Genomic DNA, 25,483 nt, shown 5'->3' on the forward strand with positions numbered 1-25,483 from the left:
ATGGCATCATAAATAAGGCGAGACAAATGAGCTATCAGGCATGCTACAGTGTGGTTGCATTTTTGCTGTGGCAGTCTGTTGCATCCCTCTTTGTTGTGGCCTTGAGTAGCTGCATTGTCAGCACACAGAACCGGCACCATCTCCCCGCCCACGGCTGCCAATGACTGTTGTTGGTAAGTGGTGAACTGGCAACTCCCCTGGCTGCCGATTGCGGCTGCTGACAAGCAGAGGTGGCCCGACAAAGCTATCCCTTCTACTCTTTTTTTTTATATTCAACTGCGCACTCGCAGCTCAAGGGAGTGTCGATAGTTGATGGAAGGGCTGCTGTTGTGTTTATCTGCACTACTCCGCCTTCTGATGATCAAACAGTGCAGGCGCGCGAGTACACAGAAAAAGACCAGAATTAAGCTGATCGGTTTGCTATGAGCAGAACACCAACAGTATTTGAATTAATTTTTTTTTTCACGGGCGATCTAGACATACGACGCAGATGCCAACTGTGTTATGCACTACAGTACTTGGCAGCTGTCGTTCTTTAGTATGTTATTTTTCACAGCGGTGATTTTTCTGTGATAACTGCGATAGGCCAGGATAAGTGATGCCACAGAAGCTGATCAGCACGCAAACAGAAGTTAGAGACGGCACTAAGCGCTGTGCGAATTCGTATCGTAAGCGCCGCATCATAGCTGAGCATAAAAAAATGCAGGTACGGTGCGAAATATGTGCACCGATAGTACGCACAAGCGCCTCCTAAAATGTGCGCCGCTGCCACTGCATCTGAAATCGATAGTACTTCGTCCTTTCATTGTATTGAGTTTACGCAAATCTGCAGACCTAAAGCATGGGACATCGACAATTAAGGGTCTTAATTGTCTCAGCCGCCGCTCTTTCACGTGGTGGGGTCATTCGAACAAGCCAAGAAGTTTGAATCGAGGGTGAGACCGGGGTTTTTGAGGAGTTCAAATATTTTTATCACAGTCTAGAACCTTTAAAGTACCTGTTCCTGAAAAATAATGTCTTCTGATGAGTATTTATTCAGATATCAGCAATTGAAGTGAGGACAAGGACAGTGCTGACTCGTAAAAAGGCTCCCAGAATCGTGAAGTTCAACATCACCCATAGTGAAAATGGCTTCACGGTGTGCGACCATTAAGTCTCATTTGAAAGCTACATCCTTCTACTATATGTTTATAGCGGGAAACTTTTCTCAGGCCTACAACCATACAGCTATGCGGCTAAAAAAAAACTAAATACGCGCACTGCATTGGTACTTTCCCATATGTGCCGGCAGGCGCGACGAGTGTGCTTCCGAGATTGCGCAAGAAGGGTGCAATAGGCAGAGCGAGGGGCGTTGTCAGCGTGGTTCGAGGCAAGGCAGAAAGCAGGACAGGATAGAAAAAAAAGTAGAAGTCGCAAAACAGTCGTTCTTACTCTCACTCTCCGATGTGCCTCCGGTGGGCACACTGATTGGACAAAACTTGAATGCACATGATGGCATGTCCAGACTGGAAGCATGCTGGAGCGGCGGCGGCGGCGAGCGCATGGCATCACACTGCAAGTGCTGCTCGCACTATGCGCGCGTGCCGCAGCATCTTGTCACGCGTGAGCCCATGAGCGAGATATGTGTTGTCACATGTGGCAAAAAGTTGATAACGTAGGCAAGTCAGCTGACAATCTGAGCAAGTCTACCAGCATCGGCGGTCTTCAGTTCCAGTGGTGTCTGCTCCTCCGAAAGCCAGGAAAAGGCAAGCTCTCGAAGCCAAGCGAAGCATTGGGAGAGGCGTGAAGCGCGATTTGAAAAGGCTACGGTGGCAAAAGAGTACAGTTTCACCGATGCTACTGTGCTCGCCATTCAGAAGAACAGTGACAAGTTGCGACAACAGCTGCAGGAAGACTCCGCGTCGCTTGCAATGAAGCGGATTTGTGCGTCAAAGTATGAAGATGTTGCCGCTTTGTGTGAACGGTTTTGCGAGGTCCGGGTCCAGAGCGTTCCCGTGAGTGGCTCGATATTGCAAGCCAAGGCCAGGTGCCTTGCAAACATTTCGGGGCATGGTGGTTTCAACTCATTGAACAGTTGGATTCAGCATTTCAAGGACCGACACGAGATAAGCTCGTCGCCAACCATTGTCGCCAACCATCGTCGCCAACCCCAACGGCATTGTGTGTGAAGTAGCCGCCACAGATGAAGGCATCTTGGCAGTGGTGCGCAGTCGCGATGAGCCTCTATCCGAGAATGAGCCCGACGAAGTGAGTGAAAGTGCATCAGAAGTTTCGTGCAAGGACGCGCTGAACTGTTGCAACAAAGTGCGCCTCTACTGCGCTCAGAGAAACCTCAGCGAATAAGCGCTCACTGGTCTTGAAGATCATGTCATTAGCAACGCAGTTCAATCTCAGTGCCAGACTAAAATAACATCGTTTTTTCTTTCACTACGGTGCTTCGATAAAGAGATGACATAAACTTCTTTGTTGCCAGTGATTGCAGTGTTGTACATCTGATGCGTTGTCAGGTGCACTTTGAAAGGTGGGCTGGCCATTCTGAAAACGGAATGCATAGTTTGTTGGTTTTTTGGGGAAAGGAAATGACGTCTCAGCGGACACCTGAACCATGCCATAAGGGAAGGGGTAAAGGAGGGACTGAGAGAAGAAAGGAAGAAAGAGGGGCCGTACTGGAAGACTTTAGAATAATTTCGGCCACCTGGGGATCTTCAACCTGCACTGACATTGCACAGCACATGGACGCCTGAAAAGCTACGTTTTGGTTACAGTGCAGTACGCTTTAATGCAGATTTTCCTGACTCCCGTGGTATGCATCATAAGCGGTCTATATTTGCCATGATTATGTAAAAAAAAAAAATCCTGCAGCTCGGAACGCATGTGTGCTTGTGATGGGGAAGCGTGCGGCAGCAATGTCATTCCTCTACTCAGACCTGAACTTTTAAAATCTGGGGAATATAGCTGTATCATTTCAGGGAACTTGGTTGACTGGCGGTCATTCGTCGCACATCTGCCTGAGAACTGTTATAAAACTATTTACGGGATAAGTGCTTGACTTTGTGGTATTATCGAACTATTATCGAAGCATGCCAGCTCAGCCCCAAAGATGAGGACCCTGTTGCCAAGAATGGAAAGCCAGCCACAAGTGCCAAAAAAACACTTCAAGCAAGCCTGGCCAAATGGAGGTGCAGGCTGTGAATGTTCTTTTTGGCCGGTCTCTTGAATAGTGTGGACTGAGATACACCACAGTGTTGTGTGATGGAGTCAACCGGGCTTTTAATAGCCTCCAAGAAGAAAAAAAAGTGTGCGGCTACTTAAAGAAGACTGTACCACGTTTACTAATGGATGGGTACAGATGACCTTCAAAGCCTTCTGCTCGAAAACAAGGGAGAAGGAAAGCAGAGCCTCGGTGTCAAAGTGAACAAAACTCTCCATCTACAATGGCACAACACTCAAGGTGCATCGAGGCAGCTTGATGAGGTGCAAAATGCTGCTCTTGCTACATACTGCCACGTTACCTCAAGAGATGCAACCCAGACCACTCAAGGTATCCAAAAGGCGAACAGTCTTGGTGCAGCTTCGACAAGGTTGTGGCAAGGCAAGAAACTCCACCAAAACACAGGTACAACCTGCCTGCGTATGTTGCACGAACCTTGCTGCCAGTCTACACATGCCTCTCTGACAGGAAACTGCAGGAGAAGACACAAAATACAAATGAAAGTGCGCACTCTGTCATTTGGTAAGGCATGCGTCACTATTCACAGTGGAGGCCACTGTTGCTGAAGATATAATTTTGGCAAAGAATATGCCACTGGGGCAATTCTGAAGAAGCTGAGTGCTGCTTCAAAGATGTGCTGAGAAATACCAGTGCCAGCTCAAGGCAGCCGACAAGAAGCACGCAAAAACTGAGAATTTCCGCCAGACCATGACAAAGAAGCATATGAAAGAAAACAAGTGTGATTATGTGCCTGGAGGGTTCTAGTGCAAAATCAACCTGATTTCATGCCTTAATTTGTTGATTGAGCCTGTGCTTTTGAAACTTCTTTCCTCGTTTCCTTAACACTTTTTTTTTTACCATGGCATGTGCTGTTGCCCAAGGTATGTTTTTGACATGGTGATCGGATCTTAATAGTTTTTTATGCATATGAAAGCTTATACATCCTTCTGTGCAACAAAATAAAAAAACACTAGTTTTCTTAACAGAGTGTAATTATTTTAGCACTTTAATTGAAGAAAAATTTCGGTCAATTCACAAGCATCTTATTAAGGTCTATAACTTTTACATTGCTGCTGCTAAAATTAAAGTGATGGTATGGTTGCGGTCCAGGGTTACTACAGAGCAAATAGACATAAAATTTGTCATTCTTTGTTGCCCAAATTATATAAAGTTTGAGCAGAGTGTTCATTCATACAAAAATTAATATCTTGAAATTCATTAGAGAAACAATTCTTTGCATTTTTGTTTTTAGGGTGCCAAAATGCACGAGACAAGTTAATCTCTGTTTGTCTAAAGTTCTGAAAAGTTTGTCTAAAGACCAGGGTCTCCCAAACATGTTTGAAGGTTACAAAAGTTTTACTACTGTTCTGGCAGAACTATCAGCATGAAAATTGAACAAAATGCATGCCAGGGTACCTTGATAACAGCACACAGCTTTAGAACGCACCCACATTGCAGGGAAAGCTCGTTAATTTGGAAAGTTGGATAATTCGACCTGCAAGCCTGGTCTCTACACAAATATACAGCAATCCATGGGGCGAAGTTCTTGTTAATTCGGACAAATTTCAGCATGCATTGGTTCATTCCACATAGTTCCGTAAAAAAAAAAAATGTAGCTTAGGACACCCTTTGGTCATCATCATCAGCAGTGTGAATGAGGGTGAGGGTCACGGTGCAAGAATACTAAGGTGTCGGCACTGCGCCCGCTGGAGTGTCCCGATTATGTTCGGCCGCAGTGGAGTGCGCCTTGCAGTTCGGCTGCAAGCCGACAGATGGCGCCGATCTCAGCGGGCCCAGTTGAGCTGTTCTGGCTCCTTGAGATTACGCTGCCCAAGCTCGATTTTCGCTTTGGTGGTGTGAACTGAATTCAAAACGCAAAGGAAATTCGTTGCTTGAAATTAAAATCTATAGTGTGGCAGTCTCGAAATTTTGTTTGCATGAAATTATCTTGTGTAAAGCAGTTAATGATGTGGACTCGGTCGAGCAACACTCGAAGCTCATTCACGTTTCGCTTCCTCGCTCAATTCGTGTTTCATTCGATCTAATCATAGATCTAAGCATAATAAACATAGGTGGGGATACTCGTGCCCTTTCCGCTTGCAAGGGAAGAGAATTACTGCAGCGGAAAGTTTTTGCTTCACGCTTATTGTTGCTTCACGCTTATCGTTGCTTCTTCACTCTGTATGAAGACCGTTCGAACAATTCCGATGCAAATTATCATAGAACGTGCATATTTTTCAATAAGCTCCTTTCCACTGGAGGCTAAATGGCGATGCCGTGTATTTGTTGAAGCACCATCTAGTGCCAGACATTTCATCAGAGTGGCAGAGTCAGAGTCAAGATGCTGTCGCTTAACCGCTGGCTTCAAGGCTGTTTCTGGATCTGCAGGCATCACAGCAGGCAAGGAAGTTCGGAGAGGCTGCATCGCACCGTTGTAGGCGACTTTCGGCCGACGTAGCTTGAATGCTTGCGCAGGAGGTTTCCTCTACCGGGGTGGCTTTCTAAGTCGCTCTGGCCGTGTGAGATACTTGGGACAGTTCGAAAATAATGTAGGAACTGCATCTTTGGAAAGCACGGGCCTCTTTTCCGCGTACTCTTCCATCGAGCTCCGCGTAATATGCCCGGGATATCGCGTCCTCTGCAAAATGCTTGGCGCAGACATGGTCAGTGGGCATTAACGTCCGGTCTGCCCTAGTAATCGCACGGCGCCACTTGTCCAAACGAACATTGTCGGACGGAGCTTTGATTAATGGCACACGCTGTGCATATGTCCGGTAGCCCAAATTGCAGTTCGGCATGAAGTGCCGTCTTCCCATTGCGCAGCACTCAGCGCAGTACTCACTTGCTGTGGGCTGCTCTGCCGACGATAGCCAAACACAAGGTTTTGGTGCAAATTAAAATATTTTGTTAAAAACAGCACAGCAGGCAGCCGCACACTCCGAAATGTGCCAAAAACACGTGCGCAGTGCCGTGCCACGCCAGACCGAGCCGCCCAGCGTGGGCCCGCCTTTTGCAGCGCCCTCTAAGTTAGCAACCGGTTTCCATTGGCAACCCTTCCCCCTCCCCTCGAGGATATTGTGGCTGTGAGCGGGCGGCGCTCTCGCGTGCGGCGGGGGGAGAGTGTCAACACCTCAGTATGTGATTCTTACACCGTGGTGAGAGTAGAGGAGGCGATGGCGAGGGAAGCGGGGTTGGCTGCAGCTGAATGCTCTGTTATTGTTTGCTAGCCCTGCCTTTGTATAGTTGTGTCGTAGTAATCCTATCTTGCTTTGGCATGTGTCGTCGCCACATGCTTATTTGCTGCTACAGTTGCGGTTACGTAACCCTAAGTCACCCTTCATGGTTATCGTGCCCTTCGCCAGTGTGTTTGCTATGCTGTGCTGCTTTGAGTGTGTAGTGTGCTGTGCCTGCAGGTCTTGCCACCGCGTCGCATGCTGCTGCGATGGCGACACCGGCAGAGCAGCCGAGGTACTAGGCGAAGGACCTAAACACGAAAGTGGAAATATTGAATGTGCTCAAGAACGACATTCTATGCCACGACATGATGGACAAATAAGAAAAGTGAAAAGAACAATCTTCACCTCGTACATCAAAAATGAAAAAAGTACCTTGGAGGTGTTTGACAGTGAACATTGAAGATTTAAAGCTTCCAACGGTTGACTGACTCGTTCCAGAAGTCAGCTTAGTCAGAATGTGTGTGGTGAAAGAGCCTCTGTGAACGAAGAACTGATTGAGGAGTGGTGGACCATCGGGCTTCGTGAACACCTGGCTGCATATGACACTAGGAGTATGCACTCCCGGCCAAAACAATCACATTCAGAAGTGACCCTTGCACAGCAGGAAAATGCAGCAAGGAAAGAGCTCCCGTGCTACTTGCTGCCAACATGACGGGAACAGAATGTTTGCTGCTCTTAGGGATTGGGAAGCTGCTTCTAGTCGTTTCCTCTGACAGGTACACGAGTAGCATCCAATAAATGTCTTTGGCAGTTGCCTAGAAGTGCATGGTTCAGGAGTGGGAACAACCTGAGGAAAATGTCTGGCTTTGGGTTTGTGTAATGGGAGGCAGGCAGCTTAAGGGGGGACGCGGCCCTTGAAAACCGAAAAATCGTGAAACAGTCGATTTTTGGAAAAGTGAATATTCTGACAGTTTGTTTCATAAACTACCTGTTCTGCAAATATCAACGCCTAATTCGTCGTGAAAGTACTTCAAATTAAATATCGAACAAGCCGCGGCAGCCGCTGAGCTGCGAGAAAGCGCCAAAAATACCCCAACTTCGAGCGCATGCCGTTTCTCAGCCAGCGAACCGAGCGCCGCCATCTTGGTCTTGTTTTGTTTGTGAATTCTTGCTTTTTTTTTTTTTTGCCTCTTCCGACGACCGCGGCGGCAGCATGGCGGAAGCGTGGCTCGCTTGTGATTGGGGCCCTCAAAGCGCCTTTCGAGCTTCCCGCGTTTGAAATGCGAGACTGCAATTGGGCGAAGGGCGCGCTCCTCGAGAACGTGGGGGATCGCGCGGCCGCTATTGGCTGCTGCACACGCTGACGAGGCGGTCCCCTTTCGGCGGCGGCCGGCGCATCGTCTGCACTGGCCGCCATGGCTCTTTCCTTTTCTCGTTGTTGGCGGTCTTTGTGGTTTGTGCGCTCTCTTCACGTTTCGCCAGTTTTGTGTTCGCTGTTGTCACCGTCTTTACGATATCTCGCCGTGCCGGCCGAACAGTTTCCTGCAGACTGTTTTGCGGTCAGTCACGATGCGTCCAACAAAGCGAAAGACGCTACACGCGTTCGGTGCGCGGAAGCGTGCTAATGAAGTTGGTTCGTGCGGCGAAGCGTGCCACCAACAGCCACTGTGTCGATGCTTCCAGCCGCGTAGCTTCTGCTACATCGCTACCAGACAGTGATTGCGTCGCCGCTTTCAGCGACGTACCAGCAGCTTCTTCGGTGCAAGAAAGCGTTGCTTCGGGCACGCCTTGTGTACCGAACTCTTCAACCTCGGCGATTGTGGCCTCCAGCTCCGGTCTGGAATCTACCCCGAAGCGTGACAACGCGTCGCGCGCCATTCACTTGGAAACGCATTTCCTGACGCACGAGGAGATCGAGGCGGCGGATGCACAACGTGCTGTTGTTCAATTGAGACTTGGCGCCATGCCAGCGACACAACGGAAGTTTGAAGCGATGACGCCTGATCCCAGATCTGCCACCGCTACAAGTGAAGGTGCGAAATTTTGCCTTGTGCAAATGGATACCCTAAGTGGCCTACTCTCTAGCACCTAGTACAAGCATTGCCTTGCACCCGGGTTGACCGTTCAAGAGGGCACCCAGCTTGGACTAGCAACAAAGCTTGAACTGATGTGCCCACATTGTGGGATGGTTGCAAGCTCGTGGAACTTCCAACGCCAGAATGAAGCAATGGCCTTTGAAGTGAACATAAGAGCCGTTATGGCAATGAAGCAGATTGGCAAGGGCCAGACAGCTCTCAACGACTTCTGGGCAACGATGAATGTATCTCACAGAGGGCTTCATCATAGCACATTCCAGAAGCACCTGAAGGAGACATTCAGGGACGGAGAGATCCAGTGCATGGACAAGTTCTACGCCGAATCAGCTGCTGCAGTGAAGGAGGTCTACAAGGAGATGGACCCAAGCTTTTGCAGAGACATCACTGTAGCATATGATGGAACTTCGCATAAGCGTGGCCACACATCCCACATTGGAGTTGGGGCGGTGATTGAGTACCATACAGGCCTCATCATGGATGCTGTGGTTCTGTCTAACCAGTGCCTTGGTTGTCAACTAGGACCAAAACCTGGAGATGCAGATTACTCAAGCTGGCATGAGCGTCATGTTTTCCAGAAAAACACTGATGCTAAATCCGGGAGGATGGAAGTAGAAGCAGCTTTGATTCTTTTCAACTGTTCAGTCTCAAAGCACAACCTGCGTTACACAATGCTTGTTTCTGATGGAGACAGCGCCACCTTCTCAGCCCTTATGGAAGAGAACGTCTACGGACTAGTCCCCATTGTTAAAGAAGAGTGCCTCAACCACGTCCAAAAGAGGATGGGCACGGCACTGCGGAACCTTGTGCATAAAAGTGAAAAGTCACTGGGAGGGAAGGGCAGGCTGACAAAGGCTCTCATTGATAAACTGACAGACTATTATGGCTGGGCCCTGAGAAACAACTCCAACGATGTGGCTGCAATGCAGCGTGCAGTGATGGCATCGTACTACCATGTCACATCAACTGAAGAGGAGCCTCGCCATGACTTCTGCCCAGAGGGTGCCAACTCGTGGTGCCGTCATAAGGTTGCCGAGGCAAGCGATTCACCACAGCCAAAGCACAAGTACAGCCTTCCAGGCTACGTCGCTGAGGCTATGCTGCCTGTTTACCAGCGCCTCTCGCAGGCTTCTCTTCTGCAATGCTGCCTGGGTGCAAAGACGCAAAATGCGTCCCAGTCTTTCCACTCTGTTTTATGGTCCCTGATGCCAAAGGAGCAGCAAGCGTCCTTGATTGCTGTGCAGACAGCACTGATTCATGCAGTGCTGAGATATAAGGCTCGTTGTCAAAGAAAGGGCCACCAAAGAAATCTCTGTGTCAGTGGGGCTCATACTTGGCCACCTAGCCATCCAGCGAGCTGCAGAAAAAGGTGCCCTGCGCATGGACAAGGCAGAGAAAAGGAATCGGGTGAAGTATGAGAGACGGCGACGGAAAAAAGTGCGCAAGGACACCACCAGCTATTCTGCAGGGTCATTTTAGACCTAGGAATAGGTTTGAAACTTTCTCGAGGGCCACGTTTAGAAATGACTTTTTTCCTGGTGTGGCTGCTCATTCTGACTGCATTTCGGGAACCACTTATCGGATTTCCTTGGGTTTTTTTTATTTCGTACCTGAATAAATTTCTGAGGGCAAGACAAGCCCATTTTTTCAAGTTATTGTATCTGAAATTTGTCATAAGCAATTAAAATTTACCTAATGAAGGTCTAATTAGTAACACTAAATTCAGTGGTGTGCTAAAATTTTTGAGCAAGGAAATTCAGCAAAGGGGCCTTCTCTTGCCCTGCAGTACCTATCTAGCAATAGCCATAATGAATTTCACAGTGACAATGCTGTTTTCAAATTCTCCAGGCCGGGAATAAGGGACCTATGTGAACCATTTTGATATACTCCCGTAACTTTAGAACCAGTGTGCACAGCTTCATGAAACTTCGTATTTCTTCAAATGTTTGTGTTCTGAGCCTACCCTAAAAATTTCATTCAGATATCTCAAGAAACAAGAAAGCTGGTGTTCTTGCAACCTTTGAGGGCTGTTTTCTCGGAATGCATTTTTTGCCTGGCGTGGCTGCTCATTCTGGCTGCTGCTTGGGAACTGCTTATCGGATTTCCATGGGGTTTTTTTTATTCCGTACCTGAATAAATTTCTGAGGGCAAGACAAGCCCACTTTTGCAAGTTATTGTCTCCGAAATTTGTCATAAGCAATTAAAATTTGCCTAATGAAGGTCTAATTGGCAACACTAAATTCAGTTATGTGCTAAAGTTTTCCAGCAAGAAAATTTAGACAAAGGGCTCTGTCTTGCCCTGGGGCACCTATCCAGGAATGACCAAAATGAATTTCACAGTGCCAACGCTATTTTCAAATTCTCTAGGCTTGGAATAAGCGACCTATGTGAACCACATTGATATACTCCTGTAACTTGAGAACCGGTGCCCACAGCTCCATGAAACTTGGTAGTTCTTCAAATGGTTATGCTGTGAGCTTACCCTGAAAATTTCATTCAGATATATCAAGAAACAAAGTTGGTGTTCAAGGGTAGCTTCTCCCCTTGAGCTGGATGATCGAAGGGCCCCACAATTTCTGAATCACTTTGCTGGTGAAGCCCCGCGCATCTCACAGTGGCTGCTGCACGAAAGGGGTGGCCGCTGTCTGACTGGACCAGTTGTCTTTGGCGCCAAAATTAAGAAGTAATGGGCCTGGCCAGGGCATGTAATGCGAGGCCAAGATAACTGATGGTCGTTAAGGGTAATGGACTGCATTGCAATAGAAGGCAAGCCTAGCAGGAGACAGCCAAAAGTTGCGGCTGAGATGAAGTTTGCAGGGATGAGGTGGCCGCGGCTGGCACTGGACAGGGCTAATTGGAGAGACATGGGAGAGGCCTTTTGTCCCACAGTGGGCATAGTCTGGCTGATGATGATGGCGGGTGGGAGGTCCTCACCCCATATTTGTGTGTGCAGTGTGATGCCGAGGGCTGTGGCCAGAGCTTCACCACGGTGTACAACCTGCGCGCGCACCTAAAGCTGCATGGGCGGCCCACTTTTGCGTGCCTCTCCCCGGGCTGCCCACGGTTGTTTGGCACCCGGCGCAAGATGGAGCTCCATCTGCGGGAACACAAGGAGCTGGACGCACCCTACAGGTGCGCACTGCATGCTCAAGTATGGTGGCTTGATGCCTTGTTCGGCTGAGTGCACAGCTCATTGCATGCTTGTGAAACCACATGGGAATACACGGCCTAGTGGCAGCCCAGGTTGTGTACCTGCTCTGACAGCGGTCATGTTTGCATCCATGCCTGCAGCATGGGTAGCTCAGCTAAGGTGTCCTGCAATTTTTACAAATAGGCTTTCTGAGTTAGAAGAGTGCCTTTTTCAGCTTAGCATTGTTAGCAGTTACCCTCGGTACTTTGGCTCAACACATTTGGTTTACATCACACCAAAATACCTGCGCTTTTGGAAAGCTTGTCGGCAAAGCAACACCTGCAGTCCACATAGCTCATTGCTGGATTACAGTGCCAAGGATAACTAAGTTTTGGAAATTCTAAGAACTGATATGGGTATTACTTATGATGGGCTACACGCGTCTGAATAAAAAAAGGGGACTAATGGTAATGGTTAAAAAAATTAACGATTCAATATTAGTTAACCTGCCCACTAGTAAGCATGTCTTATCTGTATTCTGATGTGCTACGTTACTGACAATGCCATGCTGATTCAGTTGCTCTTCTAACTCAAAGTGCACTTTTAAAAATTGAAGAAGGTACTGTCGCATAAGAAGCTTAAGGATAAGTAATATGAAGTACGAAAAGATAGGGACATCGTGCTTCTCGCTTGCCCACACTGCCAAGACAAGCCAGGACAAGCTGGCTCATTTTTCTGGTTGCTATTTGCGACTTTGTTTGCTCCGTGTATGGTGGTTTTGGCGTGCGTGTTTTCCAATTCGTGCATGGGCTGCGTGTGTCAAGCTACAGTATGCCACCGAAGTCGCGCAAGAGCTATGCCGGGAAGTTTAAGTTATCTGCTTTTGAGTACGCTATCGAACAAGGGAACTGGGCTGCAGGACGCCGTTTCGACGTAACCGAGAAAATGTTTCGAGTGTGGCGGCAGTCCTCCAGCAAACTACTAGCAGTGAACAGTGGGGAAAAGGCTGACCGTGGAAAGAAAGGCGCGGTGGCCGAAATTTGAAGTTACCTTATTCGAAGTGCGGTGTGGGTGTGGAGGTTATCCAAAGTGTGGAGGTCGACTTAAAATTGAAACCAAAGCATCGCACCATAAATAAAGGCAAGACAAACGAGATATCAGACATGCTTCAACGTGGTTGCATTTTTGCTGCGCGGCTCCGTCTCATCGCTCTTGGTGCTGGCCTTGAGCATCTGCTATATCAACGCGCAGAACCAGCATCCGCACCCTGCGTGAGGCGGCCAATGGTGGCTCTTGATAAACAGTAAACTGGCACCAGCCCACTCCCCACACGTGGCCGCAGGCTGTGTCTGCTGATAAGCGGCGGTGGCTCGATAACGCATTCGCATTCTACGTTTAAGGGGGGACACCACCCTAATGAGTGAAATTTTGAACCGCTCTCTCGATTTAACTGAAACTTGCAAGGCTGGTTTATATTACTGCTGGGACCATCGTGCCAAATTTCATTACTCTGGAATAAGTATGAAGCAAGTTATGCAACCTCTATGACAAGGATGACTATGCTTGCTTAGGAAAATTATCGTTTGGAAAATAAGTGTAATCTTTCAAATTTTTTCCGTTATGTGGCTTTAGGAATGACCAGAGCATATAACTGTGGAATTATTTTGCTTAATTTTGCTATATTTCAAAAGAATCTGCCTTATAAAAAATGGCATTCCTTTTTCATCTCCGTCACTTCTTTCAAACTAGGTTTTTTGGCATAAAAAAGGGAAAAAAATAGGCAAATTGAGCACACAGTAGTGTTCCTCACAAAATTTCGCTGCAGAAAGTCTGCTAAAATATTAATATTATCAAGTAATACTGGAACGATAGTTTTCCTAAGCTGGCAGTTTACTGAAAAAACAGGAAATGAGAAAAATGGATTCAAAGATTGAAAATCACCCCACTGTATTTCCAAACCTCTAATGTTCAGGAAAACCCTCCAGCAGCATATGTAGGCCCCTCTTCTTTAACTCTATGCTGCTCAGCAGCAGTGGCTTCAAGTTTGCGCTTTTTTCTGGCCACCTTAGAGCTCTGAAGTGCTCTTGCTCGTACCCGCACCACGCACAATTTGGTGTCCTCCTCGATGTCCTTGGTAGTGTGTGTGCCACAGGTAATGTCCAACTTGTCTAAGACTCTTTTCAGTCCCATCGGTCCTTCATTGAAGTTTAGAACAGCTAGTGCTGCAGCTGTCTCGATAGTTCTGAGATATGCAAACTCTGTCTGTGGACACCTCTTCCACACCAACGAGTTGAACGACTTGTTGGCATTCTGAGTCTGCATGCGCGAGCAGCGCGCAAGTAGGTCTGCTTTGGCCAGCCTGTTATATTGGGCACGAGCTCCTTAGCGATGTCCCTGCTGAATGCTGGGTGGTGCGCGTGCGTCACTGACGGCTTGCCCGTGGCAAGCAATGCCTGGGTGTTGTAATGGCACCAGGAGTCCTCGCCATGTGGGTAGGCAAAATGCAGTGGCTTATCATCAGTAGAGTAAAAATGAAAAAAGGTTGGCCATAACCCCTTTCTGCATCTTCTTCACGTCGGGAGCATTTTCTTTCAATGCAGATGCATAGTATGCCGTCAGTTTCTTGGAGATGACCTTTGTGAGTTTTCCTTTGCCTCTCGGGCCCTTCTTCTCCTTCTTGAGCTTTTCAATTCCAGCACACACACGTTTGGCTATCATAGAGACCAAGCTTGGACACATGCAAAAAAGCCTTACTGTCTCCATCACTTAGCACTGTTGTATATTGCATGTTCTGCAGCACTTTGAACCTGCTGAATACAATGCCAGCAGCCTCCACCTCCATGGCATTTGAAGAGCCAGAAAAGTTTTTCTGACAGAGTTCCTTGTGTGCCTCGGCCCATCCTTCATGACTCTCATCACCAGGCTTGGGTCCCAAGCTGCATGCATGGCAGTAGTTACTGTGTACAGAAAAGTCGAGCACGAGGCCAGAGTCCTCTTCAATCGCAGCACCAAGCCCAAAGTGAGAAGTGTGGCCTCGTTTGTGCCAGGTTCCGTCGTAGCTGACACAAACATCGAGCAACTCATCGTCTTGGGCTGCCTTTTTTTTCCTAACGGCCTGCGCGGCATCGTGCTTGGCGTCGCGCGCAGCGTCCATTGCGGCGCCATGTATCTTTTCTCCTAGCAGCTGGTAGGTCTTCAGATGCATTGGTGGCGGACTATTCATGCTCGTGAACAAATTCTTTAACTTCATGAAGTTAATTCTGCAGTTCCGGGCAGCCAGTGTGAGACGCATGGGCAGCTCCGGCTGACGGCTCGATCCCACGACGGGAGAATGCGGGACTCGGACGATGTTTTCCGCACCCACTGCACAAAACAACAAACTGAAGGTTCGCGCCTGCACCACTTTCTGTTAAATCAAGCGACTGCTCGCTGCACACTGCAGCGCGCCGATCATTGTTCTTACCGCTGCTACATCGACAAAACGGTAGCCAGTCGGCACTTGGGGCCCACCGCTGATGTAGGGCATTGCACATTCAGTTGAGCCGTCGCGGCCGTCGCATTCTTGAAGGAGTGCGGCCTTCCTTTCAAATGCAGTCAGCACATCCTCGTCATCAAGGCTTGAGTAAGATGCTTCGGTCCCCGGCGATGGAACGGAGATAGGCGATGGAATGGAGATAGGCGATATCGGTCGTTCCAGCGCTCTCGGTCGGCCTTTGCTGGCTCGGCCTCTCGCTTTCATGAAGCGGCTTCGTTTACCGAAGCTATCCCGCGACGCGAACTTCGTAGCTGGCATTCTTCCAACAAAAATATATGTTTGAAGGAACCAGAGGAGCAGAGAGTCTAGATTCAGCGCGGGATGCGATCAAGCGTGGTCTGGCAAAGAGAGGCCTCGCATAGCGTGAAACGACATTTAAAGCGTCACGTGCTGCGTTTGCGCCAATCACAGCTCAAGTTTTGGTTTGCTAGGCAATCAGGGCTTGCCGTTTTCAGATTTTTGCGTTTGCTTTCTTTAACTTTGCTGACGTTTTGCTCTACTCTCGACGGAAGCGTGCATGCTCGCTGGAAAGAGGAAGAAACGACGCTTCTCTCAAGGGTACTCGTTGCTCGCTAGGCCTAATAGACGCTCCGCGCACGCACTTTGAAAATGGCGATTGCGGGCCATTTTCCTCGACACGGAACGACGCGCGGGTGCCGCCGACCTTTCAATAAACGAGAATTTCTGCGTTTCTAGAGCACGCCCGTGAATAAAATTTTGCCGAGAGCTTCTTTATTTGTCCGGGAATCGAAAACGGGGATAATTCAAAAATGCACTTTTTGGCCCAAAATTGCAGTCTTTTGCATTGTGTCCCCACTTCATGACATCATGTTCCATGACATCATCTATGACATCATGTTCCATGGTTTTTTTGACAACTTAGTCCCAGTGTGCAATATATTGCACATCTGATAAATTTTTAACGATGCGTCATAGAAAATAAAGAATAACATCACAATTATCTGTGTACTCTGATAAACTCAATTATTAAAAAAAATTAATTGGGCTTTACTACGTTATGTCTCGGGTCTCAGGAGGATACAGACAAATATTAAAGAACAAGCAGACATTTTGGGTCAGCATTTTTTACAGTCTCTAGTTCCTCACACTACACAGAGTCATTCTTAAAATACAAAAACACGACTGAAAAACAAAGGCTTCCTGCAACAGGCAGCATAAACGAGCCTTACAATAACTTCACATCACTTTATTTTCCTTAAAGACCCCCTTCGGGGTGTTACATAAGGGGTGGTGTTTACAAGATGCAGGCGATCACAGAAGTTGAAAATGTGGATGGACAGGTTATGGCAGCGACATGGTGGGGAAGGCCGTTCCAGCCAGTTGCTGTTCGTGAAAAAAATGAGTTCATGAAGGTAGTAGAACGGGCTCGTGAACGCAAAACTTGAAGAGGGCGACCGATGCGATGGGATCTGCGTGTTGGGGGTGCGCAGATGTATGGTTCTTCTCTTAGGGGCGAATAAAAAAACTTGTGATACAAAACAAGACTGGCAATGCGACGGCGAGCAGAAAGATCACACAAACCTGATTGTAATTTTAGAGATGATATGCTAACGTCGTATGAGTATGAAGAGTGAATAAATCTGGTAGCTCGGTTTTGTACAGCTTCGATGGCATTTGTTAAATATGTTTGATGAGGGTTCCAGATGGGCGATCCGTATTCCAGTTTAGTTCTGATAAGTGAGATGTATGCTTGTAGTCTGACGTGTTGAGGGGCTTCCCTTAGGTGACGTTTTAAGAAACCTAATGTTTTATTAGCTGATGATATCAGATTAGTTACGTGCAGTCGCCAAGATAAATCATCAGAAATGGTGATACCTAAGTATTTGTAAGACTGGACGAGGTCAACAGGGCAGTTAGAAACGGAATATTCAAAAACAAAAGGGTTGCGACGGCAGTGAAAAGACATGTACTTACATTTGTTAGGGTTGAGTGTCATCATCCACTGCGAACACCAGTTTAGTTCGAGGTTTAGGTTTGCTTGAAGGGATTCATGGTCAGAAGGGTTAGTTACCGAACGATAAATAACGCAATCGTCAGCGAACAAGCGGATATGGCAAGATACGCGCTGGGGTAAGTCGTTAATGTAAATGAGGAATAACAAGGGACCAAGGACGGAACCCTGCGGGATGCCAGAGGTGACTGGGAGCGGGTTGGAGGATTGGTTATTAATGTAGACAGACTGAGAGCGATGCGTGAGGAATTCGTTAATCCACGCGATGATGTTTGGATGTAGGTTTAACTGGGAAAGTTTAAGAAGCAAGCGTTGATGAGGTACTTTATCGAATGCCTTAGCGAAGTCTAAGAAGATGGCGTCAGTTTGCAGATTAATATCAAGGTTGGCGTGAATGTCATGAAGAAAAATGGCTAGTTGAGTCTCGCACGAAAAACCTTTACGAAAACCATGCTGTGACGGATGAAAGAAGTTATTGGAATCTAAGAATTGCATGATTTGGGAGTAAATGACGTGTTCCATGATTTTGCAGGGAATACTTGTTAATGAAATGGGCCGATAATTAAGAGGTGAATCAGTGTTACCTGTTTTGTGCACGGGAACGACCTTCCCCACTTTCCAGTCGTCTGGAATGGTTCCTTCGGAGAGTGATTGCAAAAACAATAAACAGAAAATACTGGAACAGGCTGGGTTAGTGTTCTTCAAAACTTTTGGATTGATGTCATCTATGCCGGCGGCAGATGAATGTTTTATTTTATCTATTATGCACGAAATTCCACTACTGCAGAAAGTTATGGCGTCCATGGCTGTAGTAATAATAAGTGGTAATGTAAAACATGGTGCTTGGGATTTGTCGGTGAAAACAGATAAAAATGCAGAGTTAAAGATGTCTGCACAGTCGGAATCAGCCACGATTTCACCAGCATTGTTAGTGAGGGTGATAGCGCGCGATTCCTTCGGGTTTATCACCTTCCAGAATTTCTTGGGGTTATCAACTATCATTTTTGGTAGTACTACTTCGAAAAATGAACGCTTAGCACTTCCAATCTCGGCCAAGTATGCGTTCTCAGCTTCATAATATTTTTCCCATGCGTGGGGGTTTGCGTGGCGTTTCGCTGTACGAAATGCGCGTTTTTTCTTGTTTTCGAGCCTTTTCAGTGTCTTTGTGAACCAGGGTTTCTGATTACTCTTTCGTAAACTGCATGACGGAATATATTTATTTGTTAGTTCGATAACTTTATGTTTGAAAAGGGTCCAGTTCTCATTTACACTTCTGGAAAGATAGGACGTTTCAAAGACCGACAGAAAGTTCGTTATTTCAGAGTTGATTGCTTCATAGTTTCCTTTATCGTAGAGCCTAATAGTTTTCTGGGAAGTTTGTCTTAATTCAGGTGAGAAGTTAAAGGTGGCATGGATTACTGTATGGTCGCTGATTTCTCGGAGGCCTGTAATGAAATTAAGACTGTCTGGATGAGTGGTCAGTATGAGATATAGAGTGTTCGCTGCTTCCCCTGCGACGCGTGTCGGTTCCGATACAACTTGGGTCAAGTTAAAATTAAGGCAAACGTCAATGAAGTCATTCGGCTCTTCTTGACTAACTATGGGCTGAGGTTGGTTACTCCAGTCGATATTGGGGTAATTGAAGTCCCCAAATAGGATGTGTGCTTTAGGGTGCTTTGATACTAGTTTGTTCAGAACATTGTGAAGCTTGCGGGGAAAGTCGGGACTTTTGCGAGGCGGCCTATAACACACACCAATTAATAACGTCAGAGGTGAGGCGCGGCACATAATCCACAGCATTTCTAAGTCTGACGCGATATCAATGGCAGAACAAGACAATTGTTCGCTGACTGCAATTAGGACTCCTCCCCCACGAGAATACTTGCGATCAGCGCGAAAAAGATTAAAGTTGGGCAGGTCAAACAGAATTTCTGAGTCAGTGATATCGCTGTTCAGCCATGTTTCGGTCAATATAAGTAGATTGCTGCCTGACGAAGTTACAAGGTTCGATACGATATCGCGTTTCGGCAGGAAGCTGCGAACGTTAGTAAAGATTACTGATAGTGAAACGTTGGCGCATGGCGTAGGTGGGGGATGAGCTGAGGGCGATGATCGGCAAGGATGAGCTGATTGCTAGGGTATTTCTTTTACAGATTCTGAAAGTTCATCGAAAACGTAACGTTTGGGGCCAATATGCAAAGTTTTAAATCTCAGGGAAAAAGGCACGGACTTCGCCCTGGCAAAAGCGACAAGATGTTTCCGGCAGTTTTGAACGCGGCGCGAAAAGTCTTCACCTACGCTGTAGTCTGTACCTTTGAATTTAGAACCTCTAGAAAGAATTGATTCTTTAGTTTTAAAGGATGTAAACTTAACGATAATTGGGCGTTTCCTGTCCTTAGAGTGTCGTCCGAGGCGATGGGCGCGTTCAATGTCGTTAGGGCTCAACTGGGTGTCCAGGTGGTCAGAGCAGTGGCGAATGATCAAGTCTTCTGTAAGCGAATACGTTTCGGTGGGGTTGGTATCGGGTAAACCATAGAAAAGTAGGTTATTGCGCCGAGAGCGATTCTCTGCGTCATCTAGACGAGCTTCCAGCACACTAACTAAACGAGACGTTGCAGCCGAAGTGGCCTGAATCCCCTCCAGATCATTGCAGAGTGTAGACAGACTTTCGTAGTGAGTTTCTAAGGCGCTGAGACGCGTAGTTAGATTAGTCATTTTCAGGTCTATTGAGAGCAGTTGGCCCTTAAGCTCTTGCACTTCCTTAACCAATTCTTTCTGGCCAGTAGACATCTTTTTTAGTTCGCCAAGGATTACGTCTAGCCTGTCGGGGCCGGGGTTGCTCTCAATGTCACCGCACATCAGTAATAGGGACCGAACAACATGAAAGCACTCGATACAGGTAGCAAGGCAACACTGGGGGCTCGGAAGCTGTACCAAAAAGTAGTTGCTGGTTTTTTTTGTGAATAGAGTTCGATGGTTACCAACCTGCATGGCGAAGACAAGTGGGTTATGCAAACGCGTTGTGGCACAGCCACCGAGCCCACAGGGTGCGATGGATGGTCGCTGCTCCTTTATAGATGGCACGGTGAGTGTTTTTGCTGACGATGGGGCCTCCCAGTCTGCGCTGAGTGTCAAGTTGACTTGAATCGGCGGGTTGGTAGTTGCTGCGCACAATGTCCTTCCGTCAGCCGCGCCGCGCAACGGCGCACGCTCAATCGCGGTCGCCCAGGTAGCGCAAAAGACAGCATTGAGCATGAGCCAGAGGATCGAGGGCGAGTGCACCTGCATGGCGAAGACAAGTGGGTTATGCAAACGTGTTGTGGCACAGCCACCGAGCCCACAGGGTGCGGTGGATGGTCGCTGCTCCTTTATAGATGGCACGGTGAGTGTTGTTGCTGACGATGGGGCCTCCCAGTCTGCGCTGAGTGTCAAGTTGACTTGAATCGGCGGGTTGGTAGTTGCTGCGCACAATGTCCTTCCGTCAGCCGCGCCGCGCAACGGCGCACGCTCAATCGCGGTCGCCCAGGTAGCGCAGAAGACAGCATTGAGCATGAGCCAGATGATCGAGGGCGAGTGCACCTGCATGGCGAAGACAAGTGGGTTATGCAAACGTGTTGTGGCACAGCCACAAGAAATTCATAGAGTACTGTCTATACGTAAACAAACTGCACCAGGCCCCGATGAACTACATTTTGAAATGCTGTCCCATATACCTGAACACTCTGTAAATTGTTATTTCTGTTAAAATGTTTGACAAAAATATAGGTACAGTCGATCCCAGATATATCGAACTCGAAGAGGATCGCGAAATAGTTCGATATATCGATAATTCGAAATATAAAATATGCATGTCAAAAGCTTCTCTAACAACTCCACACATTTCTTCTCTAACAACTCCGGCTTGCACACCGATGTCAGTGCTGACGAAATCGCGTGCTGTAAAGCCGCATGGGATAGCGCCTGGGAATGCCGAGAGCTCGCGAAATTCGCTGTCCAGGCATCCAGCGTCATCGTCTTCACTGTCAAGACATCCGTCGTCTGCAGCTACCACAAAGCCTGCTTTGCGGAAGCAGTTCACAATTGTGCTTTTCTTCACGTCGTTCCAAGGACCAGCCAGCATTTGAATGGCTCCGAGGAGGTCCACCTTGAGTTCGATTCCTATTCGAAGGTTGATTAGGAGCCTCTGCACCAGTCGTCGTCTGTACCCAACCTTAAACGCTTTCGCAATGCCTTGGTCGAGAGGCTGAAGTTTTGCTGTTGTGTTTGGCGGCAGAAACTTGAGGGTGATCTGGTTTAAAGGGGCTGCGAAACACCGCTTGAATGGATGCCGATTACACTTCAGATGGATTCTTTATGTCACACAGACGCTGACTCAAAAAGAATATGAGAATCGATGCATAGGAACGGGAGTTATTCAAGAAATTTCAAAATACAAGCAAACAAAATGCTGCCCTCAACTCGATTTTCGCGCAGCTTCCCATTCCAATTTCACTCTCCCAATGAGGACACTTAGTGCGACCAATCAAAACAGCCTATCTGAGCACGTGGCGGAAGTTTGCACTCCATGGTTGCCTGTTCTCTGTAACTCGTTCTTGCCAAGGCTGGCAGCGCCGTTTGCATGGTTACAACCACCATGTGAACGCCCAGCTGACCCAGCGATGTTTCACCGTCATGCCGACGGCGCAGAAGGGAACACTGATCAGTGACGTTCCCTTAGTTATGGATCCGAACTCGAGCGCAAGATACTGCGACGGTGTGACAGCCTGCGCGAAATATCAGACACATTTAGTATAGCGCGTACCACTACTGCTTACCGCCAATCATCGCTCGTCGCTCCTAGCGCGCTGGTTGGTCACGGCAAGCAAGGAGCGCGCGCTGTTGACGGGAACGTGGCGCCAGATGGCGCCACCGCTCGGTGATCCTCCACAAGCTGACGATGCGCACTGCCTGCTAACTGTGAAACGAATGCATCCTTCCTTGGGACTGAAACGAACGCTTATAGACTGCTATGGCTCGATCGGATTGATTCCGCAAAGCCGCTCTCGGATACATAGAGAGTAGCCATAAGTGATGAGTGCCAAGTCGTAGGATGTTTACAGAGAGGCGCAAAGTCCTTCGATGCAAAAAGTAGCCAGAGGCTCTGGTGGTGTATTTTTGTTTTCCTTTATTTACAGTGCTTTTATCTAGGGCAAACAAGTTGGTTTTGTTGATGTAATATAAAACACAAAAACTTGACAAAACGTATTTGTAGTTATTATTTTTTTCACACAGTTAATTGTTCTCTCTCGAGCCAAACTTGGATTGTAATATCTGAAAAACCTAGGTCCTAGGTACCTAGGACAATGAGGGTAACAACAAGCTGCACTTTTCAATGCTCGTCCTGGGTGAATGGAAGACCTATAGGCGCCACGAATAGTTTATACAAGTACTTTTATGTCCTCTCTGCATTGGACACACACACATTACACATAACTTTTTACTGACGAAACAAGATAAACCTCTTTGTGAAAGATTTGGAGACGAGCTCACACTAAACCGTATTTTATGCTCATTCTCATGCTCAACTAACCAAGGAGCACTTTACTCAATTTTATAATGAATACATTCTTTTACACCCAGTGCTGCTCTTGGGTGAAAGCGCCATTGTTAGCTTGTCTTGTGTTTTTAACTTTTTAAAAGAAGCAGGCATTCTTGTGAAACTATATTTTGATCCAATGCGTTTCCTTACTATGTGATGCACTTCAGCCACTTTCTCATTCCTGAAAAGAAGGCTGAGGTCTTTAATTGATTGCCTGGGAGCTTCAAGATCCTTGCCCAGTCAAGGACGGCTGCTGTTGCAGCGTTTATGCTGCAGTGTTTACGTTCATGTTGCAGCTTTGAGGCACTATGTCCACATATTTGGACGTGAATGAAATCTGCTCAAATGTGAAAATTCTTGATTCTTGAAAATTCTTTAGTTTTTAACACTTTACTTCCGCATAGTCTGCTGATTGTGGTTTATGCAAAAAAAGATTTTTCCTTTCAGTAGTTTTAATTAGTGCCTGAAGGGGTTATATTTGGAGTCAACTTTTTTTTGGCCAGCAATGGGTGTGAGTGTGGGGTCGACGCATATGCGGCAATACACAGTGTACATTGTGCGCTATGACCTTTGTAGAGTTTTGAGGACGCGTTCATGAAATCTCCGCCTAATTTGCGTAGTCTGTTTTGAAGCCTCAATTTTAGGAAAAAAGTGCGCAAATTACCTGAGTGAATACAGTACACTCAAGCTATTAATGCAATAGCATTTAGGTTGTCGTTTAAGAAAAAATTTTCGGTTTTCCTTTCTCAAAGCTTCCTGATTTGTTGAGTGGGTTGTGACACCATCAATACCACGTGACCACCAGTGTACCAATCAGAGAGCACTGCCAAATTTGAAAATCTGAGGACCTCCAAAATTTGGGAGTAGACCCACCCCAGAAAATGGATTGAGGTGTAGTGGGTCGGATTGGTATAATGCCATATCATAACCCATTGAAAGGTACTTGAACATTCTAGGTGGTGATGACTCGTTGTCCCGGGTCTCCCCGGAGAACACTCGGACTGAAAGAATGGACTAGGCGACAGGTGTACTCACACAGACTCACATTTAATACACCCTACGTGACACAAACACTAGTGCACAAAACTAACAAAACTCTGGTGAAACTGCTGCGCCAATTGCACCAAACTGTGCCAAATCAGAAATCCTGCTACATTCTGCTACAAAATCGATTTTTTGCCTACTTTTGCGCCATGTCTGCGCCAAAACGCCGCTGAATAACTATGCCGAGAGCAAAACCGAAATTCACTGTCGCGGAACCCGACATCTGCCGGCAACACTGTTCAAGACCTGTGCTGATTGGAAGAAAATGGCACGAAGAAAGTGTCCATCTTCATCCATGCTGGTCTCCGCCCTGATGGATGAGTTTAGTCTTTGTGTCTCGGAAGATATTAGCCAGACAATCCGAACGACTTGGTGACTTCTGGCAAAAATTTTTTGAACTCAAGCAAGAGGATGGGGCTCGAAAATATCCCTTGTTGGCGGCAACTCGTAAAAGCACTTCTGTGCCTCTTGCACAGCAATGCCCATTTGGAGAGGGGCTTCAGTGAAAATCGGCGAGTGCTGAGAGGGCGGTCGTCCTTTTCAATACAAAGTGTAAATGGGCTTAGGTCTGTAATGATATATTCCCAGCGTTTCGGCCGAAACCCAGCTGCCATTCCTATGACACAACGATTAATCAGAGCGCTGAAAGTATCGCGCAAGTGACAGCTGCAGTGGCTGGCGGCAGGTGCAGCAGAAGAGACACGTGCAAAACAAGCAAAAGAAGGCTGACGTACCGGGCAAGGACACCCAGAAAAGACGTCAGAATGATGAGAAGGTACTGGAAAAGATCAGGCTGGCCAGGAATATGATTACCAATGCTGAGCTGCTTTTCGCAAAAGGCGTCAAGTCTAAAAATTGTGAAGATGTTGCAAGCCTTTCTGAAGAATGGTCAGGAAAGTCTCGCAGCGGGGCTGTCTTGAGCTGGAGTCATCAAGGAAAGAAAAGAAATAGTACCTTAAATTTGCAGTTTTAAGAATGGTATCATTTTTTATAGCTTTGTTACATATCTCGTTATGTCGTCCATCTGAATAAAAACGGTTTTATTTTTAGCAAAATCTCCTGTTTGCATATTTTTGCAGCTTTTTAAGGAAAGAATAGACTTTAGACTGAATTTGGGCTTGAAGCTTTTTTGCATGGCTATGGTCGTCATAAACACCTTAGCAATTGGCTGTTCCAGAAATAAAACAAGCCTTCTTTATTTAAGTGCTTCGAGACATGAAATTATGCTACGAAACAGTTTTTTTCCTCCTACAAAGGCTCAAATATCTGCTACAAAATGCCATTTTTCCTGTTACAAAACTTGAAATTGCTGCTACAAACTGCGATTTTGTCTGCTACAAAAGCTGCTACAGGAAGCCAGTTGTGAATTCCACCACTGCAAAACTAACACAAAACACAGACTATCAATACACACGACCCGGCAACACTGCTACCAGCGTCTACTACTAGCGTCCTACTGTTAGCGGCCGGCGTTCGTGCTCACTGTTGTTTCGGTGCGGATGCGGCGTTGCATGGATCCAGTAGCCGGCGTCGAGGTGGCGTTCGACATGCTTGGGCTGGCTACGGTGGCTGCGTCGTACAAGCTCCCAGTCCAAGCGCCCGTGGAGGTGATGGCGGTGATGTTGGCGTTGGGGGCACCACCCGGGTGGGTGGCAACAGCGCTGGAGGCGCCCCTGGCCGTAGCAGGTGGTAGCGTCCTCCATTGACTCCCCGGAACAGGCTCAGGAACGACAGGAAGTCCACG

The 25,483-nt window shown here is 47.3% G+C and overlaps 2 protein-coding genes and 1 pseudogene across 7 annotated transcripts in view; 2 read left to right on the top strand and 1 right to left on the bottom strand.

Annotated features, from left to right (window-relative positions):
- LOC144094203 (uncharacterized) overlaps positions 1–25,483 on the top strand; it is a 158,611-nt gene that overhangs the window by 27,030 nt on the left and 106,098 nt on the right. For all 6 annotated transcript variants that reach the window (XR_013306478.1, XM_077628129.1, XM_077628128.1 and 3 more), the window contains exon 4: positions 11,434–11,612. Coding sequence is in view for 5 of the 6 variants with exons in the window: in XM_077628129.1 (XP_077484255.1) it covers positions 11,434–11,612 (179 nt within the window). In the remaining variant the exon portion in view is untranslated. The remainder of the gene's footprint in view (positions 1–11,433; positions 11,613–25,483) is intronic.
- On the top strand, positions 7,957–9,959 carry LOC144095064 (uncharacterized; annotated as a pseudogene).
- Positions 17,910–20,739, bottom strand: LOC144095065 (uncharacterized). Its single transcript, XM_077628870.1, has one exon. It carries the CDS (start codon positions 20,700–20,702, stop codon positions 19,251–19,253), a length of 1,452 nt encoding a protein of 483 aa, XP_077484996.1. The 5' UTR covers positions 20,703–20,739; the 3' UTR covers positions 17,910–19,250.

This window comes from Amblyomma americanum, chromosome 6, assembly GCF_052857255.1.
Source record: "Amblyomma americanum isolate KBUSLIRL-KWMA chromosome 6, ASM5285725v1, whole genome shotgun sequence".
NCBI classification, from domain to species: Eukaryota; Metazoa; Arthropoda; class Arachnida; order Ixodida; family Ixodidae; genus Amblyomma; species Amblyomma americanum.

What these genes read in the sequence shown, in the direction of transcription:
- LOC144095065 (XM_077628870.1), bottom strand. Translation starts at nt 20,702, where the DNA reads ATGCAGGTGCACTCGCCCTCGATCATCTGGCTCATGCTCAATGCTGTC.